The sequence below is a fragment of the Leptonychotes weddellii genome, chromosome 1 (assembly GCF_054177405.1).
Source record: "Leptonychotes weddellii isolate Sample4059 chromosome 1, ASM5417740v2, whole genome shotgun sequence".
Taxonomy (NCBI): Eukaryota; Metazoa; Chordata; class Mammalia; order Carnivora; family Phocidae; genus Leptonychotes; species Leptonychotes weddellii.
Genome location: NC_138369.1, coordinates 40,281,763 through 40,301,708, shown reverse-complemented (window position 1 = coordinate 40,301,708; position 19,946 = coordinate 40,281,763). Strand labels below are relative to the sequence as shown.

Below are 19,946 nucleotides of genomic sequence, written 5' to 3'. Positions count from 1 at the left end.
TTAAGATGCAGGCCCAAGGACGCAGGACATTGCCCCCATTCCACTTACAGAGCCTTTCGAGGAAAAGCTAAGAGGAACAGGAAGACTTTCAAACAGGAGGCCCCCACACTTTCCTCTCGAACTGCCCTATGAACTCAGTCCTTAGGGTTGCTTACTCTGCTGTCACGTGCTCTTACACAGTTTCAATAGGAAACCAATTCTCTGCAAAGATGAGACCAGTACTCCACAAACAATTTAAAAGCTGGGGATCATCTTGAAGTCACGCCTAGTGCCCGCCTGCAGGGGCAAATGCAAACTCCTATGTCTGAGGGCAGCGATCTGTGTGGGAAGAGAGCACAGGGAGTGGCCTCCGAAGGCGGGGCCAGGAAGCTCTAAGAAAATAGTCAACGGGAAGAAGCAGCTGAAAATAGGAAAGAAGAAGTGACAGAAATGAAGAGGTATGAACCCAAAGACAACAGATCTAAGCTTAAGAGGAGACTCAGCAGCACCCAGGCGTGGCCTCCTTGGAGCGCCTGGAGCCGGGCTGTCCATCCAGCTCAGAGAAGCAAACTCGGAGGCTATCTGTGCCCTCTTCTGAGAGGTTATCTAAAACTCACAAGGTCTTTCTTTGCACGTGAGGACTAGGACCAGTTTCATAGGATTTCTCCCTTTTTCATCTAGAAGCAAATGGCACGATTCAGCGTTAACTTTTTCTTTAATAAATCCTAACCACAGTACTAATCCTACTACGAGAACTCATAAAAGTAAGTATCTTCTTGTGCAGGCTTGCCCCCTGCAGGCATTTGTCACAGGTCCACTGAGGTGCACTGAAGGCCGGCTTTGCAGAAAGCTGCTGTATTTGTGAATGGATGCAGACTCTCCATGTGTATAGATGGAGGGCACGCCCAGAGGTAAAAATATCTGCCTTAGACTGCGGGGGAGACTTCACAGTTAAAGTGACAATCCCTCTGGCATTAAATTTCATGGGAAAATGAACACTGTACTTTTTTTTTTTTTAAGCATTAAACAGAAATAGACATTCAGATAAATCCCAGATGATTTCCTTTACCCAGAAAAAGAATTCCTTTGGTCTGAATGATGATTACACAGACCAGGGTTCCACAGTGCATGAGAACAGAACTGTAACTCAAAAAGAGTTCTTTGGCCAAACACATCTGGAAAATACGGAGTAGTAAGTCCTCTTTCATGTTTAAGGATGTGAGAGAGAAAAGCCCTATGGTGCAGGCACGATGGGCTTTGCAGAAGGTTAGGTTCAACACCTCCATGTGTGACCGCAGATGCCTTCTCTGTTCTGTGGAACCAGGAATCACACTCAACACCAACAAGCCTATGGTTAGGCAGCATCCATCTCCGAGTCACTAGCAAACACCACAGTTCTACCCCAATCAGCTAATGTCTGCTAAAAACCAACCACTACAGGTCCTGCTAGCATTGAAACACAAAGTCTAGCACCTGGTAGAGGAGATACGTAGACTCCACTAACTCCGGTCTCAGCGGGTAGAAGAGCACGTCGGGGGCCTGGAGCTGCCAGTTATACCTCTCAGGGAGGGCCCCGTAGCGTTTCCAGATGGCGTAGTAAAAGGCATGGAGGCAGATGGCATCTTCCACATCTCCGATCAGAACCTAAGGAGAAGACGCTTTTCTCAGAGTGGTAAGATGTGACACAAAGGCCCTGGGCTCTCCCTCTGCCCCCCAGTTCTTATCTGACCTGGTTGGAGATAAAAACAACCCAGAAGTAGCAAGCCAGAAAAAAGGATGCCCTCCCTAACAGACTGTCCATGCCAAACTCATGTGAACTGCATAGGACAAGAGGTTAACTATACTTAGGAGCGAAGAATAAACAAGAGACAGATGATCCAAAAATCACACATGGTCACTTTTCAACCATGCTTTTACGCTTATTTAGTATGGCTCTGTTCCAGATCCTGAGGACTAATGTCACAAACAGAATAATCAAGACATACTGTGCTACTAACCTCCCAAATCCAGAGGAGCCAGAGAATGCTCTGGTATCACAAAAAGAAAAGAGAAAACACAGAAACCCTTGGCAATGATTGCGTTTTCTTGGCAAACATGGCTGCTGAATACCTGCAGTCCAGGGAAGAAGGCCTGCAGAGAGTCAATCCAAGTGTTCATTAGCTGCCCGCTGAACATGTTCACATTCACGTACAGTGGAGGGTCTCCTTCTCCTTCGTTACAGGCTTCCCGACTAACGGGTGAGCAGAGCAGGCAAAGGTGAGAAGAAAGATCGCTGACAGCCCTCCAGCCCTACTCCTCCCGCAGCCCCTGGTCCTTTAACTTCAATGGCATCAACATTAACATTTTCTCCTAACTCATTCTTTCCAACCTTTGGAGATAAACTGCCTCTACCTGTGGATACCAGACTCTAGCATAAGGACACATCTGCCATAGAATAAAAGTTCTGAACTTAGCCGTCGTAACTGATCAGGGCTTTCACTGTGTTTTGCAGAAGGCACTTGGACATTCCAAATGGCTTACAAATACTGCCACGTAATGCGGTATGTAGCAGGGTCTTTGTTGGATTTGACCTGAGTGGAAAAGCCTGGTTTCTTCTACACAAAAAAAGAATCTCTTTTAAGGTCCTACACCAGGGGCCTGAAGGAATACATCAGAGCAGGATGCTTAGGGATTATTGCTCAATTTAGATTGAGACTTTAAAAAGCAAAAATGACTGAACCCTGGACAAACGGCCTCTTTACTAAAACACAGCACTCACATAAAGGGTTCCTACAACAGCTACCATAGAAATGGGTCCAAGAAAATCCCAACATGCAGAAACTCAGTAGTTATCACCTGCATTGGACATTTAATATACAAAAGCATACAAAGAAAGACCTAAGGAAGTGGGTGACATCGAGGTAGAAGCCACTGTAGCTCTGAATGGCACTTCTCCCCTGCCCCCCTGATTGTACAACTGGGTAGTAGCAAATAATGCTGTTTTAAACTATAGCGCGGGGAAATGTGGTAACTGTCCTTTCATGAGGTATAAAGACCAATCCAAACGATTCTTTGGAAAGTAAAAGAACCGAAATAACTCAGTAATGGTCCCGTATTACAGCTCTATATGCGATGAAAGCCACAGTGAAACACAGGCACGTGTCACTCCTTGTGGCAACCAGTGTCCACCATGGCCCCCGAAGATCCCTGACTCCTGGCAGTCACAAAGGCTGTGATTTGTACGGCCCCCTCCCACACCGGACCGCGGCTGGTCTGTGGGACCTACAGAGCCGGGCAGAAATGTTGGTTCATCATTCCAAACTTAGGTCATGAAAGCACACTTTTGGCCTCTCTTTCTATCTCTCTCAGATCACTCACTCTGGGGGAAGCCGGCTGCCAGGACCTGCCTACAAAGGGGTCCACGTGGCGAGGAACTGAAACCTGCCAACCACCACAGGAGTGAGCTTAGAAGGGGGTCCTCCAGCCCTGACCGAGCCTTGACACGGCTATAGTCCCTGCCAATAACCTGGTGACAACCTTGCGAGACCCTGGGTCCACTCAGTGGCTCTTGGCTTACTGACCCTCAGAAACTATGGAAGATAATGTTTGTTGTTTTAAGCCACTAAGTGCTAGGGTAATTTGCTATGCCGCAGTAGAAGGCTAAAACAGATCTTCACCCCCAAATGTCTGCCCAACAACTAGGAAGTGGGAAGATGAATGCAGAGACCACAAGACGCTGTGGATTCATGTTGAGAACACACCCTACTTGTTTTACAGGGCAAGAGAGGAGACACACCCTCTTCTTAAGTAGTTCTGAATACTCCGGTACGCAGCATTAAACATCTCGAGGTCTTCCTTTTCTCCAAAGAGAATATAAGATTTCAAGAGGTATTCATAGAAGGAGTCCAGGCCAGCGCCCAAGCCGCTCTGCTTTCCAACCCAGCGGCCTGTCTGAATGTTCACCACATTGCCTGCAAAAACAAAGTCTATCAGGCCCCAGGTATCTGGGGACGGCTCCTCCTCCAGGGTGCCCTCCAACTCTGGCCCCACCGATCTCCCGCACCCTGGGCCTTGGCAGAAAAGGAATGAATGCTTGGCCCTTGCGTTTTTATCAGTCCCATCAGCAGCACAGAGAGGCAGGAAATCTTTCTCAATATACGGTGCTTAAACACTGGGACAAAACTGGGGAAAACACTTGAGGCAAGGGAAAAGTAAATTTGTCATTTTGCCTTTCCAGATTAACAGTGCATTTCAAATGCCAAAGGAGTGTTCAAACCTTTGACTCAGTAATGCCATTCCTGGAAATTTATCCTTGATGGAAAAAAACGTTTTTAAGAAAAAGTATTGTGTTGTTCATCAAGAATTATGAACTGTATGATTTATATTATCTGTAAAATGGGGGGAGAAAAGAAAAAACAGAAATAATGCAAGTGTCCAACACTGGAAGAGTTAATGGACTCTATGTAGATTTTAAAGACGGTAGCTATGAAAACAAGATAACAACCTGAAAAACCTGAACTGCCAAATGCAAGGCAGAGTAAAAATGCTTATTTATATTGTAAGTTGAAGGTATATAAAAAAAAAAAAAAATAAGTTGAAGGTATATAAACATTGCACATGCCAGACTGAAAGGGCCTATGGGAAATTTAAAAGGTGACAATTTGTGGTGACCCTGGCAAACCATTTGGTGGTGGGGTGGCAATTTGGGCAACTTGTTTATTTCTACCAGTGTTGCAAAACACAACAAATATGTAAATAAATTTAATAATTTAAGGAATAATCAAAAATCACTTGTGCGGCGCCTGGCTGGCTCAGTCAGTGGAGCACGAAACTCCTGATCTTGGGGTTGCAAGTTTAAGCCCCATGCTGGGCACAGAGATTACTTATTAAAAAAAAAAAAAAAATCACCTTTAAAAAGCAGTGTTCTTGCAGTGATACTCTACGGCTCTAGGACAACTAATCAAGGTACTTCTCAATGACAAAAAAAATTTTTCTGGGGCACCTGGGTGGCTCAGTCGGTTAAGCATCTGCCTTTGGCTCAGGTCAGGATCCCAGGGTCCTGGGATCAAGCCCCACGCCTAGCTCCCTGCTCAGCAGGGAGTCTGCCCCTCCCCCCTTGCTCATGCTCTTGCTCTCCCGAAGGAATAAATTAAAAAAAATTTTTTTAAATTTTTCTCAGTGTAAGACAGTTTAAAATAATATCTTGAATTAGCAAAAAACTAGTAATTATTAAAGATGAATGATGAGTACACAGGGATTCATTATTCATTATACTTTCTCCCTTCTTCTATAGGTTTGAAATGTTCCATAATAATTTTTTTAATAACATCTTGACCAAACATTCTCAAGAGGAAAAAAAAAAAATCCCACCTAATATAGGTTTAATCTGGCCTTTCAACCTACTACCACATGCCTAGAGTTTTTTAAAGGAAAAAGCCACTCCACCAGTAACTCCGAATGCCTTATATTGAAACAATATAATCTGCCTCAGAGGCGGTTCTTTTTATAGCATTTCCATTAACAATTATTTTCAAGTGGAATATGCCAAGGGATTCAAATCAGAAGGGAACCCTCAAACAGCAAAAGCATTATTCTTTCCCATCAAACATTACAGCCTCACTCTAGGCAGAAAGTCCCGCAGAGAAATTAGACATGGCAGACACAAAGGGCCATTCTCTCCGAGTTGTCCATTGTCAGGTTCAGGGGTACAGACAGAAGGAGTGGCGAGCAGGGAGAGCCCCAGAGAAAAGCAAAGGAAAGGGGGCCAGATGTACCCAGTCCCAGTGGCCTGAGAAGGTGCGACCACACCTAATAATCCCGTATCATTGCTCCGCAGGTTCCAAAGGGCTTTCACAGCACGTCTGGCCACCCACTCAAATGTAGAATCCCCCAGGAGTCGGCTCAGAATCCCAAATTCCACCAGGAGGGAACCAGCACCTGCTGTGCATGTCTCATTATTGCTGTCAGGAGGAACGCCTGTCTTTAGATTCACCTGGGGACAGGAAGAGACAAAAGATTTGTGGCAAGACTTGTGAGGAACCCTGGGGGCTAGAAGGCCAGGTCACAGCCACTAGACTCAACTACTGAACCAAACTTAACTGCCGTGTGACTCAGCTCACCGCCTCCCATGTCACACCTGAGATAGATATGGGAGTTAAGCTTAAACAACATAAAGAAGACAATAAGAACACCACACCTTGTTTTAATAAGAGCAAGTCTTAGGGGGATGGTTACAATGCTGTGCTCTAATCCACCTCTTTCCAGCACTAGGCTTTGGCATTAGAAACAAAGGCCAGCTGTGGAATGCCTTATCAGTTTTAAGTGAGCTGCTAGGAATTCACCCCTGCTCAGCGAACATAAACAAATCACAGACAAGGGAGACACAGGAAGAGTGTGACAGCCTGTTTCATCACTGAGGCTCTGTGGGCTGGCAATTCTCTGCTGGTTACCTAAAAGGCTGACTCAATTCCCAAGGGAGTTCTGAGCTCAGCAAATCGGGTGCCACAAAGACAGAATCGCATTCCAGATCTTGCAGTTAAATCAGCAGCTCACTGGCTGGGCTGGGCAGGCTTTTATTTGAAAGATCCACGTGAAGCACTCCCAAGAACAGTCGCCAGGATCCTACAGTACACACATGAGGGTCTTTGGGGGAATGTACTCGAGTCAGAAATAAAGACAAATTCCCCATGCTATTTGGTAGCAGGGGATACAAATCTCACATGCAGAAGAACTTCAGGATACTGAGCACAGGAACCTAGTAAGTTCCTTAAGGGGAAGAATCAAATGTGTCAACCGTATGCCTGGCACACAGTAGGTGCTTGGTAAATGCTGAATGAATTAAAAAAACATCCTGCATCACATTTTGGGACAAATTCTCTCAAGGACACAGCTTTCCTCTTTCACATCACCTCCCCACTTGCCCCAAATAAATGAATCAAAAAAGAGTTTTAATTCAGGAAGATGCTGACATGTCCAACTAGTCTACCTACCCGAGGATAGGGGATCCCTGTCTTGGTGTTTTCAAAGGCCGGCAGGAGCCGCACAGCCAGGTCGTGGGCCATGTGCAACAATTCGTTATCATAATCCTTAATTGTCATGTCACCAAAGGGCTGCTTGGAGTCAGTTATTATTCTGTGGGCAGAGAGGAGACTTCCTAGGACCCTAAAAGACAGGATGACAAGAAGAACACACAAAAACAATACAATCATGTTGCTTGTCAATGCATACAATCCGGTTCAGACTGAAAGAAGCAGCCTCAAATCTCTTGAACTCAGAGCTGCCTGGAATCAGAGGGACTGAGCTTAATGGCTTCTCGAAGTTCCTTCCAGCCCTGATAAATGACTGATTCTTTATTAACCACATCACTGAAGAGTGGGGAAGAGAACCATTCACCTGAGGCCACCAAGAATAATCTCACTTAAAGTAGTTAACTAATGGCCGGCAGTCTCAATCATCTCATCAGAAGGGAGGGTACTAGCCAGTCTCAGAATAAACATTACCTTTCAGTATTAATAAATGACTCTTGCTTTATCTCACATGGGGAAAACACTTAACCATATCAGAAACAGGAAAGGGCAAGACAACAAACACTAAGTAGCTTTCCTAGTCTGGGCTGCCAAACAGCTGAGAAATTCTCCACGTTCTGGTGAGGAGGCAAGGTGAGGATGAGGAGAAGGTGAGGAGGAGGAAAAGACCTGCTCAGAGGCAGAAGGCCACGAGCTCAGATCTACGAACCTACTGAGCCAGGAATCATGCACCACTCCAATGACCTCAAGCTGATTGCGATGTTTGTCGGCACAAATGTTTTCATAGCTTTAATTTTAAATAAATAAATGATACATCTGGAATGGTATGCAGTAACAGTTTTCAAAAAGTTTAAATAGTAAAATAGTCACAACATATCAACTAGAGAGGCAAGATACAAAACTGTGTATGGAACATACACCCAATACCTTGGTGGGGGGAGGCGGGGAGGGGGGCATCAGGCACTGGTGGAGGGTGGGGAGAGAAGAGAGAGTCACACATGAGGGGGAAATAGACCCAAATGGTAAGCAGTCGGTGGTAGGTAAGATGAGAAACTTTCATTTCCTTCAGAAATGTGTAGGGGTTTTTCTTAGGACACAGTGAAGGAAGGAAATGAGACCAGACACCAAGTGACAGTGAAAATCTGCATTAAAAGGACACCCATCTCCAACCTTCATTAAAGCTCAAGTGAGTCTTTTCAGCAATGTAATTACTCTGAAATGTCAATTGTTCCACTGTTGATAAAGCCCAAAAGGGAGAGGAAAAATGGACACAGCGCCCATTAGGTCCCCCACAGACTCTCTATCTGGATCTTGCAGCTGGGAGAGCCTCACAGGAATTTTGCTGCTCACACACACAAAAGAAGCCTTCAATCCATTTCATGTACTATTTTACCTTATTGTGGCCTCAAAGACTTGGACGGTGGAATCTTTGTCAAATGAAACTGTGTCGATCACTAACTTGACTGCTTTCTGGAACTCAGATGAATTTCCCATTATCTTTAAAAAGAGGAACACAAACCATTACAACAGCTTGAAATGACGCTGAGGGACCACTTAATCTAAATGTCTGTATGAGGTTTTGCCACCCATGGGAGGAGCGGAAACACAAAAGGTAGAAAAGCACAGTTATCTCTTAGAATATATTCCAGGACAGATGGCAAGCCCATCTCCCTCAACTCAAGAATCCTATCTCCAAATAGTCAAACTGTGAAATAATTCCTCATGAATCATTAGTACCCCTCACCTTCCCACTAGACTCTCCCTCAAACTTCAGTCTGATCTGATTTAGCATGCAAGGCACTAGAGTTCCTAAAATTCTTGAAATGAGTAAAAATAAATCCAAAACCAAAGAAACAAAAATATAACTTCCCCTATGCTCCTCAAATAAATCGACAGCTTGGGTGCTTGGCTCCCAGGAGACCAAAACATCTGGAAAACGGACTTGCTGCTGGTTATCCAGATGTCTAAACACTTTGAGAAATAGTAGCATTTTCTTTTGGAGCACAGCATAAAACCAGTGGCATTCAAATCAAACAAGACATACAAATAATCAGCTCCGTGTCCTTTTTTAAAGAGTGATCTAAAATTATAATTCCTATTTTGGGTGCATGAATATGATCTCATACTAAGCTGCTCTCTCCTATAAGAAGTGCAAATTGGGAATAAAATTTTACAGATTAACCGAACCAAAATGCTTTCATTCTGTTCAAAAATTTAGGACAATCCTGGGACTTTAAGGACATCATAATGATACACACACAAAGGAAAAACAAATAATTTCATCCAGACACTATTTCTTTCAAGTGTGCCTTATTTCCTAGCATTTATTGGTCTAGCGCATCTTTTTATTCCCCTCTTCGTTGTTACTATTCCTAAGTACAGACGTTTCTTTCCTGGCCTTTAGTTCTTTGTTTTTAAAAGATTACGCAATAATGCTACAAGTTGCAGCCAATGGTCAGGGGACTGCTATCTTCTCAGTTTCCACAGCACATCTGTTAGAGCCTGTTTAAAATGTTAGCAAGAGAACAAGAAAACCTCAACTGAAATAACACCTGAAAAATAAGCCTGAAGTGCTAGCACACCGAAGACCGGATATTCTACAATGAAAACCACAGAAGTGGCTTTGTTTCCTTACAGATGCTCACCAGCAACAATATCTGTTAGCAGCTGCAGAGGCTGATATAATCTCAGATCAAGTGGAGGATGGTGAAGGAAGCTAGCAACTTTCAATTACATATTCTAATTTACCATTTTAGTCACACAGCTACAGCCAGAGTAAGCAGGCTATAAATCATTCACTCAGGCTTAAGAAAACCTGGACTGAACAAAAGAGTTAAATTGGTTTCTTTACTGCAGGACTTCTCAGAGTCAGGGTACGTTGTAGCTCTCCAATAATGGGACGGGCATGCAGAATTTCTCAAGGTTCACTTGGGAACAGAATTCTTTTGGGGAATATACCCTTGGAAACGGTGCTGGGAAATGCGGAATTTGGAGAAATTCATTTTTTGAACACATATTTGCACTCCTACTATGTGTGAGACACCATTAGGTGGAGAGTGCAATGAGTAATAGAAATGAGGTCTCTGTACTTACTGAGCATGGGGGAGGGATAAAAAGATACAATGAAGGCCAAAAAAAAGAGGTCAGGTGCGAGAGAGGTGCTCCTTCATAATGTATATGAGTCTGGGGAGACTCTTTAATCAACACCTATAAGGCTGAGTCAGCCTCCGGTATCTTCAACAAGCTAACTCTAATTAGGCTGAGCAGACTTGTCCAGGTACATTGTGATCGCCCATGATGGATGACTGAAGTGGAGCAGCAAGAACCCCAGAAGGAGAAATTGGGCCACTAAAATGCTGTGCAGCCACAGGCTGGCAGAATGAAAGCCCGGGGCCCCTGCAGACCCTGGGCCCAGGAGGGCACAGAGAGATGAGAGAGAGGGCACACAGAGTCCTAGTGAGTCTTCGGCCAGTGGGCTCCTGGGCAGCTGCAATACTAACTTAGCTAGCATTACCCACTTCCAACCCCTGACAGTTTTAAACTCTTCTCAGCGAAGTTAAAACAGACCAGAGGACATTATTAAATGCAGGATCTGGGCTCGACTACAGGAAGAATTCTCTAATGGTAAAGGCATGCTGGATAATGAAGCAGAGCAAAGAGGTTGTGCAATCACCTTCACGAAGGAGGATCTAACGTGCTATGCTGAAATACAGTGCCTTGGAAGCCAAGTGCCGAGAGGCAGACTGTGCGCATGGCGCACACGGCGTGATGGTAAGTACCACACCACAGTGGCGTCCTGCTTGCAGTGTGCTTCTTCATACCCGTTCAGAGGTCTCCAGCTCCCAGACTCCACGAGGGAAACCACGGGGCGCTGGGGGAAAAAGGCAGCACCCAAGTTGGCAGCCCCAGTGGGGACAAAACATGGAGTGGCACGCAGAAAGGAGTGAAGAGAAGCTCTTCTCTTCTAGAAAAGAGCTTGCGCGATGGCCCGGGACCAGGGCTCAGGACACACTTTGGGGAGCACGTAGCCAGATGCTATTTCAGGAGCTTGTCTTTTACTTCTCAGATCTTAACTACAGTAACTGTCAACTTGAATGGAATGCTCCACTGATTCCTTTATCGAATAAAATAGTGGGAAACTGAGAGAAAAATAGGTTTCCCCCAAAACAATCATACTTTCTTCTCCATTTTATTTAGGGGAATCACATTTCCACTCCTTTCACCTTGAATGCTTTTCTCGCCCTCAGCATTAAGGTCATTAAAATAAACAATGGCTATCAAAGCTATGAATACATTTTGAGTATCAGTTTTCCTGGAACTCCCATCCCTGGTGGAAACTAGGGATAATCAACCCCAAAATATCTTAATTAATGAAAAAAATAATAAGGCTAAACACTTACTGCAAGTGTATCCAACGCGTCAACAAGAGTCAATGAGTAATTCCCGAGCACATCATTGATGTTCAGATTTGAACTGAAAAAGAAACAAAATTAAAATTAAAGAAAGGTACTTTATTTTAAAAGAGAAAAGGACAATAAAACTAAACACCCATCAGAAATTAAAACTGTTGGCAACTCTTATTGATTCAGGGATGATTATAGGTGGGTCAGTATGGCAGTGGTCTTTCTATCTCCTAAGTGACCATTTCTAAAGTGTCTGCAAGTGGACTCAAGTCACCCAACATCAGAGACACACTGATGACGCTATTGTGGGAAGAACATGCAACAGGAAGTCTGGAGATGGTGAACCAGAGTTGTGCGCCCTCCCTGAGGTACAGTTTTATCACCACAAATCACCTCTCTGGTCAGCTTCAAAGAGCTCTGATTTCAAAATCATTAGGAATGGAAAAAAGAAAGACCCTGTCATGTGACCTGCCCATGACCCTTTATTTTATTTTTTTTTAAGATTTTATTTATTTGTTTGAGAGAGAGAGATAAAGAGTGCATGCACAAGCAGGGGGGAGGGCCAGAGGGAGCTGGAGAAGCAGACTCCCCGCTAAGCAGGACTCCATCCCAGGACCCTGAGACCATGACCTGAGCCCACGGCAGATGCTTAACTGACTGCACCACCCAGGCGCGCTGCACCACCCCCATCACCATGACCCTTTAATACAGAAATCAGCTGCTCCAGCAGGTTACACACAACAAAAAGCAAATACCTTCTGTGACGGCCTGATTACCACTCACTTGTGCTTTGGTTGGGGGAATAAATTAACCTCTTGATCTCATTTTCTCATTCACATCTCAATCAAAGAATGCCCATCCCCTCCACCAACTCTGAGGAGCTGAGCCAGGGCAGGACTGTTCTGCACTGGACCTGCACCCTCGTTTCTGCCCACTGTCCCCACAGTCAACACGGATTTCCCTTCCTGAAGCAACCTTAAGACACCGACTTCAGGCCTGCAATGAGGAGAAAGCTCCCCAGTCACTGGGACAGCTCCTTACAACACGAAAACCGATGCCGAGGACAAGGAATAGGTCCGGGAAGGGCAGGGATGAAGCAATTGTGCAGCTTGCCAAACGGCGGGGACTTCAGTTATTCTCCGGTCTCATTCCCACAAGCCCAGAAAGGAAAGGGCAAAAACCTGAAAAGACGGAAGTAAGGAGAGAAATAGGACACCTGTTTACTTTTATTAAAGACCAAAGTGAGAAGCCCTAACTTTATCTTCGACAGCAGATTCGCTGAAATGATGGCACCTTTCAGCACATCCGCAGACCACTGTAGCCAGTCCTTGAGTCACCCAAATGGGGCCTCGTCTTGCTTCCCCTGTTCTGGATGGCCCGCTCTGCTCTCTGAAAGCGTACCCTCCAATGTGCCTCGGTCGGGTGAACAGCCTTACATGACGCAGGCACACACAGCTTCAACACATCACAGCTGATCCTGCGCGAGCCTTCCTGTTGCTCTGTTGTGTGCTGTGTTACCCCCACTAAATCTAGGACAAAGAATTTAGAGCTAACTTTGAGATACATTGCCTCAAACAAGCTATATAGAAGGGGTTATCTAGGAACCAGGGTTATCTCGCCCCTCACAAGCCATGAGGCCAGCACACTGCATGGCTGAAAACTGCACCTGCTTCTTCTATTTGTAGATTCTTTCTAAATAAAGTTATATAATTGCAGAAGGTCCTCTAAAGATGAGAGCCATGGGTTAAAATAAGCACTTCAAGGGCAGTGCCAGCCAGAAAGAATACAGGAAATGCCGGAAGTTGGAGGAGAAGGTCAGAGTAGACAGGGAGATCCTCGTACTCAGTTCTGCCAACTCCAGAATATTCTGTTGGGTTTAAATATTTAACTGCATTGCTCTGTGGCTCAGAAACAAAGAGTGGGTTCCCACATCCCACCTCATTAGAAAATGGCTCCCTTGCCACTTAGCATCCAAGCTGGATGATGGATAAAACACCCCAACTGCCCTCTCCTGAGCTGTACCCTCACCTTCTCCACCTGCACAGGCCTGTGGAAGGTAGTACGAATTCTGACCACTACACTCCTTCACCTGTTTTATAGTACTTTCCTGTTAGGCTATAACTAAAAAGGACCCAATTTTACACTACCTCTCAATACAGTGCCCAAGCAGTCACTCAGAATGAACAGTTATAAGAAATGCCACAGTAGGGGCACCTGCGTGGCTCAGTCAGTTAAGCAGCTGCCTTCAGCTCAGGTCATGATCCCAGGGTCCTGGGATCGAGTCCCACATCGGGCTCCCTGCTCAGCGGGAAGCCTGCTTCTCCCTCTGCCTGCTGCTCCCCCTGCTTGTGTTCCCACTCTCGCTGTGTCTCTGTCAAATAAATAAATAAAATCTTAAAAAAAAAAAAAAAAGAAAAAAGAAATGCCACAGTAAAAAAATAAAAATTTGGAATAACTGGGTGGGTTCCTTCTCTCTACTCAGACAAATCCCCTGAAAAATCTAAAGTGTGCATTAAAACACTTTTAATTATTTTCTACCAAGTAACTGCTACACACTCTTTCAATATGTGCCATAATAGAAAGAAAAGAAAGAAGGGTATGAAGGGAAATGTAGATTCCATAAAACCCTCCTGGCCTAACAGCACCATATTACTGTGATTCCATTTATGCCAGCCCACGATGTAGGTATAAGACTGTGGCCTTGTTCTTTGCAGATTGATCAATGGCCAGCCTGACTTACCTGCTAAGTGCCTCAAGCCAAAAGAACTCAATCTCCCAGTACAGGGCTAGGCCCACAAGTACACATCTTTCCACATCACCAGCTGGCTGAACCACGATGACCCAGAATTAAACCCTCCACTTAATTTACCACGTGTGCCTGTCCATGACATTCGCTCCAGTGTGAATTTATAAGGTTCTTATCACCCCAAAACACAGTTGAAAAAACTACAACCTTTGGCAGGCAATTTTTGATTACATAACTAACAAAATCAAACACATGGTTTAAAAAAAAAAAAATCTCCCACATATACTTAACCTGTACCAGCTGTTCAGAAATCTACCCGGTGCTGGGTAGGCACAGAGGTAATACAAGAAACAGTCTCTGTGTCAAGGGACGGATAATCCGGGGAGACACGACAAAGGGAAAGGAAGGTGAACACACAACAGTACTCAATTCTGAAGTGATGTGGAACAGCAGTCCAAAGAAAGGAACTGAAAGGAGAACCAAGTAAAGCAAGGAAAATCGTCTTCAAATAGAAAAAGACTTAGGGGGGTGCCTGGGTGGCTCAGTGGTTAAGCGTCTGCCTTCAGCTCAGGTCAGGATCCCAGGGTCCTGGGATCGAGCCCCGCATCGGGCTCCCTGCTCAGCAGGAAGCCTGCTTCTCCCTCTCCCACTCCCCCTGCTTGTGTTCCCTCTCTCACTGTCTCTCTCTCTGTCAAATAAATAAAATCTTTAAAAAAAAAAAAAAGAAACAGACTTAGCTCTGACTCTGAAGTGGGACAGGAGGTTAGAAAGAAAGAAGAATGCACAGGAGGCCATCTTAGGCTAGGGGTGCCTAGGACTGGGTCGGTTTGGTGGCCAATATCGGTTGGGGTTGTTCATAGATTTGCTTTTTTACTTGAACAGCAAAATGGCTGGGGAGGAAGCAAAGAAGGATCATGTGCCCAAGGCCTGAACTACTGTTATCATTCACAAGATTACAAAAAATATAATATCCAAATTTATTTGAAGAAACTTTTGAATTCGGGGTGCCTGGGTGGCTCAGTTGGTTAAGCGACTGCCTTTGGCTCAGATCATGATCCCGGAGTCCCAGGATCGAGTCCCACGTCAGGCTCCCTGCTCAGCAGGGAGTCTGCTTCTCCCTCTGACCCTACCCCCTCCTGGGCGCTCTGTCTCAAATAAATAAATAAAATCTTTAAAAAAAAAAAAAAAAGGGAAAGAAAAGAAACTTTTGAATTCGGATCCTCCAATCCAAATTGAGGATATTATTATTAATATTAATATTAATCTGTAGCTAGGCCAAAAGATTTGCTACTATCAAGTATTCAGGTTTCATTTACTTCATGTTAACTCCTCACCCTACCTACAGTCAAACAACACAGGCAAGACAAGCCTCAAGTAAATGTGGCTAAAAAGAAAAGATACACAGGTTGAGTGCCCATATTTTGTTTCTGTACTTCCTACATAATATTCTAATGGTTTTGTCCTCTATATTTTAAATGCATCATTAGAATACACTTCACAACTATCATTAGAATACATTTGATTTTTTAAAATCTGAAAAATTTGGGGGTCCTGGGTGGCTCCGTCAGTTAAGCATCTGCCTTCAGCTCAGGTCAGGATCTCAGGGTCGTGGAATGGACCCCACGTCAGGCTGCTCAGCTCCCTCTCCCTCTGTGTTCTCTCACTCTCACTCTTGCTCTCTCTCAAGTAAATAAATAAAATCTTTACCCCCAAAAAAAGATATTAAAAAAATAAAATCTGAGAAGTTTTTATTGCAGGTTATCTATTTTGGGGATGTAAACATATCCTATTGTTTCACAGCCAGAATGACAAAGCTCTGGTTCTAAACTATTCCTTGAAAATACTAGTCTGAAAGGAGTTAAGTTAAAGAAAGGAGAGTAAAAAAAAAATTAACCTTTCCACTCTTTGGAAGCAGCCAGTGTGAGGGTCTACTCAAGGCTATCATAACCCCAGAGTTCTTTCACCTCCTCAAAGACACCAAAGGTTTATCAACCGAAAGGTTTATTAACCTCTGGGCACAACCCTTCCCAAATGCCATCCCCCCAATATTTCAAACTCCATCTTTCCAACAGCAATACATCTGTCTCAAAGCAACCTGACCTCAGTTTACCCACACCGCCACTGTACAATCAAACCAAGACACTCATCAGCAGACCTCGTCCTGAAACAAAAGCCTATGGCACCAGGAACTACCACAGGGACCAGCAAGTTAACCAAGTGCCACGTCACCTTGCTGGAGAGGGGCTCCAACTCACCAAAGGGTTCCTAAGGTTCATTAAGAAAAGCATCAAAATGTCATCAACTCACTCTCCTGATTATCATATTCCCAATTGAAAGCGTTATCACAAGTCCTCATTAAACTGTTTTCCTTAGATCCACACCATAAAAGGAAATCTGAGGAAAAAGTCTGTGACAGAGAATAGGGCACTTAACTCAAAGTATTCTCTCCCTCTTTATAATACCATGAGCATTAGTGAGAAAATACAAGTAAGATCCAAAATATGTACACACACTTTGGTTTCAACAATGTAAAATATGTGTAGGCATATGGGCGGGAGCTGGCAGGAAAAATAAATTAAAAATAACTGTCTGGGGGCGCCTGGGTGGCTCAGTCGTTAAGCGTCTGCTTCGGCTCAGGTCATGATTCCAGGGTCCTGGGATCGAGCCCCGCATCGGGCTCCCTGCTCGGCGGGAAGCCTGCTTCTCCCTCTCCCACTCCCCCTGCTTCCCCCTCTCCCACTTCCCTCTCTCGCTGTCTCTCTCTCTGTCAGATAAATAAATAAAATCTTCAAAAAAAAAAAAAAACTGGTGGGGTTTAGGCTTTTTTATTTTTTTTCAAATTTTAATCTTTTTTCCTCCAATAACAAACAACAAAAAATGAGATCCAAAGAAAATACATAGGTATAAAGTCTATACAGTTAAGGACTAACAATTAACTCATTAATTTCCTAATATCTGGAAAGGCCACAGTAATTTGTAATCAAAACTTAATAAAAATTTTTCTCAAAAAAAAAAAGTGAGATAGAAAATATTTATATGCATAAAGCCTGACATAATGAAGCAAGAAAAATAACTCATCAGTTTCCTATAATTTTTTTTTAAGATTTATTTATTTATTTGAGAGAGCGAGAATGAGAGAGAGAGAGAGTACATGAGAGGGGGGAGGGTTAGAGGGAGAAGCAGGCTCCTCGCTGAGCAGGGAGCCGGATGCGGGACTCGATCCCGCGACTCCAGGATCATGACCTGAGCCGAAGGCAGTCGCTTAACCAACTGAGCCACCCAGGCGCCCCCAGTTTCCTATAATTTTAAAAAGGCCCAGTCCTTTGAAACTAGCTTGGACTGTGCCCCTCGCTTCACTAAAACTCATGCTCCTCAAATTGTCATTTAAGAAAAGACTTGGTAGATAACCAAACCATTTTTTTAAATTCTTCAAGCCCCTTTGATATAGGGGCTTCCTTTTCATAAGTTAAGGACTGGACTCTTCCTTTTACCAGATGAAGGACGATACATCCCCCAAAAGTCCAAAAGCACCCATAGAATGTGGGGCCAAGGCAATGGGCAGCCCATCTCCTCCACTCCCACCACCCAGAGGAAGGTAGTCACCTACCCGGTCCAACAGGGTCCGTGGCAAAACACACCCATTCCCTCCAGCTAGAAGGTCTTTAGCTGGGTGTGCTGTCCTCTTGGACTCTGATGTCAACAGCAGTGACCCTGGAAGCTTGGCCTCCACAGACAAGGCTGGTGGAAGGGGAGGACGGGCTGACCTTACTGGACAGTCCTGCCACCAGAGTGGAGGAATTTATGGGACAGATAAAGGTGACAGTCAATTCAGCGGCCAAGGAATCAAACCCTGAGTATCAAGACCCCAAATCAGAGCCAGATATAGTCTGTGTGTGTGTGTCTCTCTCTCCTGTAAGTTTCCTCAGCCTAAAAAGCAGCCCCTGTAAATGAAGGAGAAATGCAGCCCCGCTCTGCCTCATGATCACGGGCTGGCTTTGGAGAAGTCCTTACCCGGAATCAACTCCTGAATTTTTATATGGGGCTGTGGGGCGCGGGGATGAGGGCTTCTTTTGAAGCTGCGTTTACAAGGGATTTCATTTTGATTATATATATATACATATATATACATATATATATATATATTCATCTGGAGAAGGGGTTGTTGGAGATGAGGCTAAAGCCCCGGAAGCTACCCTTTGGTACTGCTACCGTCCCTTCCTGTCTCTGAGCCTCAGTTTCCCCATCTGTAAAGAGACTGCGCTGGACAGCTGTCGTGTAACTCAGAGATATCGGAAGAATCAAGAAAGAGAACAGCCATAGGCCTATCTACACACCCCGCAAGCCCAGGGGGACCGCCAGGGGGTAGGGCCAAGGCACTGCGCGGGAGGGTGTGGCCCCAGACCCCTAAACGCCGTGGCATCCCTTGGGGGACCCGGAGGTCAGAAGGCTGCAACCTGACCGGGAGGACGGAAGGAAGCGCGTGGGGCGCGCCGGCTACTCACGGGTCCCCGCGGTCAGGCCCTCGGCCGCGGCAGTGGATGGGGTTGAGCTCGTCCTGGGGAAAGGCGTGCGCCATGTAGTTGTCGTAGCCGAAGACGAACATGCCCCGCGCTAGGTCGCGCATCTGGGCGCGCAGCTGCGGCGGGAAGGCGCCGCTGTAGCGCTTCTCGTACTCGTCCGGGCCGCGGCCCCGGCCGCCCAGCACGTAGCCCCAGTGGGCCGGGCCGCACACGCCCGGCTCCGGCCGCCGCTGAGCTCGCCGCCGTCCAGCTGCCGCCGCCCCGGGGCCCGGAGGCTGCAGCCACGACGGCCCCGACGGCCCCCCGGGCGTCCCGGGCCGGCCCGCGGGCCCCGAAGCAGGAGATTCGGGGCCGTCGGGGGCCCTCAGGCGCTGGAAGCCGAAGCTGAGCGGAAAACGCTGGTAGAAGCCCATGCTGGGCCCCAGCCCGAAGACGAGCCACAGCACTCCATGGAGGCCAAGCCGGAGGAGCACCAGCCCCAGGACGAGCGCTCGCCATTGCATGGTCGCGCGGGCGCCGCGGGCATTATTTTAAAGCGCGGGGGACCTCCCCCGCGGACCACCGCACCCCACACCCGCCCCGTAGCCCCGCTCACTTCCCCTTTAAGGAACTCCCCCGTGACGCACCAGGAACCGGCCCATTGTCCCCCACCCCCAGTCCCTCGGGCCGGCCGGCCCGGCCCCGCGTTCGCCCGCCCAGTCGCCCGGGATTGGCCCGGCCCGGCCCGGCCTCGTGGGGCGCGGCCGGGGACTCCCTCCCGCGCCATAGGCCGTCCGGACTTCCGCAGCGCCGCGAGGCCCGCCCCATCCCCCGCCCCGCCCTCGGGGCCCCGCCCCATCCTCTCGCCCCGCCCCCTGGGCGGTCGGAGTCCAGATGGGCTGGCGTGGCGAGTAGGGGCCGCTCGGGCTACTTGCGGAGGAAACTTCCAGCCAATGGGAGCGCAGCACGGGAGCACCAGTTGGACGCCGGACAGAGTCGTGGCCCCCAACCCGCCCGGCTTTGGGTAGAGCCTGTCTCCAGCCTAGCTTGGACCGCCACTCCAGATCTAGGTTAGGGATGGTGCCAGTTAAAAAACGTAAGGAAGAGGGAAACGGGCATTTCCTTACAAAAAGAGCTACTTTTGCATTGCAGGGGCAGGATTTTTAACAAGATCGTTGTTTACGGTGGGGGGTGGGATACTACCTCGTAGCTCCAGACGGCACAAAAAAAGGTATCCTGAATTCTACTTTTTATCAGAACACCATAATTTTAAGAATCGCTTACTGCGATTGTAAAACATATTCCCGTATCTTGT

At 46.3% G+C, this 19,946-nt stretch overlaps 1 protein-coding gene across 2 annotated transcripts in view; it reads right to left on the bottom strand.

Moving 5' to 3' along the window:
• EDEM1 (ER degradation enhancing alpha-mannosidase like protein 1) overlaps positions 1-19,237 on the bottom strand; it is a 29,287-nt gene extending 10,050 nt beyond the window's left edge. Inside the window, exons 1-8 of one of the 2 annotated variants that reach the window (XM_081821165.1) lie at positions 18,635-19,237; positions 11,384-11,456; positions 8,377-8,480; positions 6,948-7,119; positions 5,767-5,950; positions 3,755-3,929; positions 2,089-2,209; positions 1,453-1,623 (exon numbers count right to left, since the gene is read on the bottom strand). In XM_081821165.1, coding sequence (XP_081677291.1) covers positions 1,453-1,623; positions 2,089-2,209; positions 3,755-3,929; positions 5,767-5,950; positions 6,948-7,119; positions 8,377-8,480; positions 11,384-11,456; positions 18,635-19,155 — 1,521 coding nt within the window. In that variant the 5' untranslated portion in view covers positions 19,156-19,237. The remainder of the gene's footprint in view (positions 1-1,452; positions 1,624-2,088; positions 2,210-3,754; positions 3,930-5,766; positions 5,951-6,947; positions 7,120-8,376; positions 8,481-11,383; positions 11,457-18,634) is intronic. The other variant, XM_081821158.1, reaches the window with a different exon arrangement.
• Between the last annotated feature and the right edge of the window lie 709 nt (positions 19,238-19,946).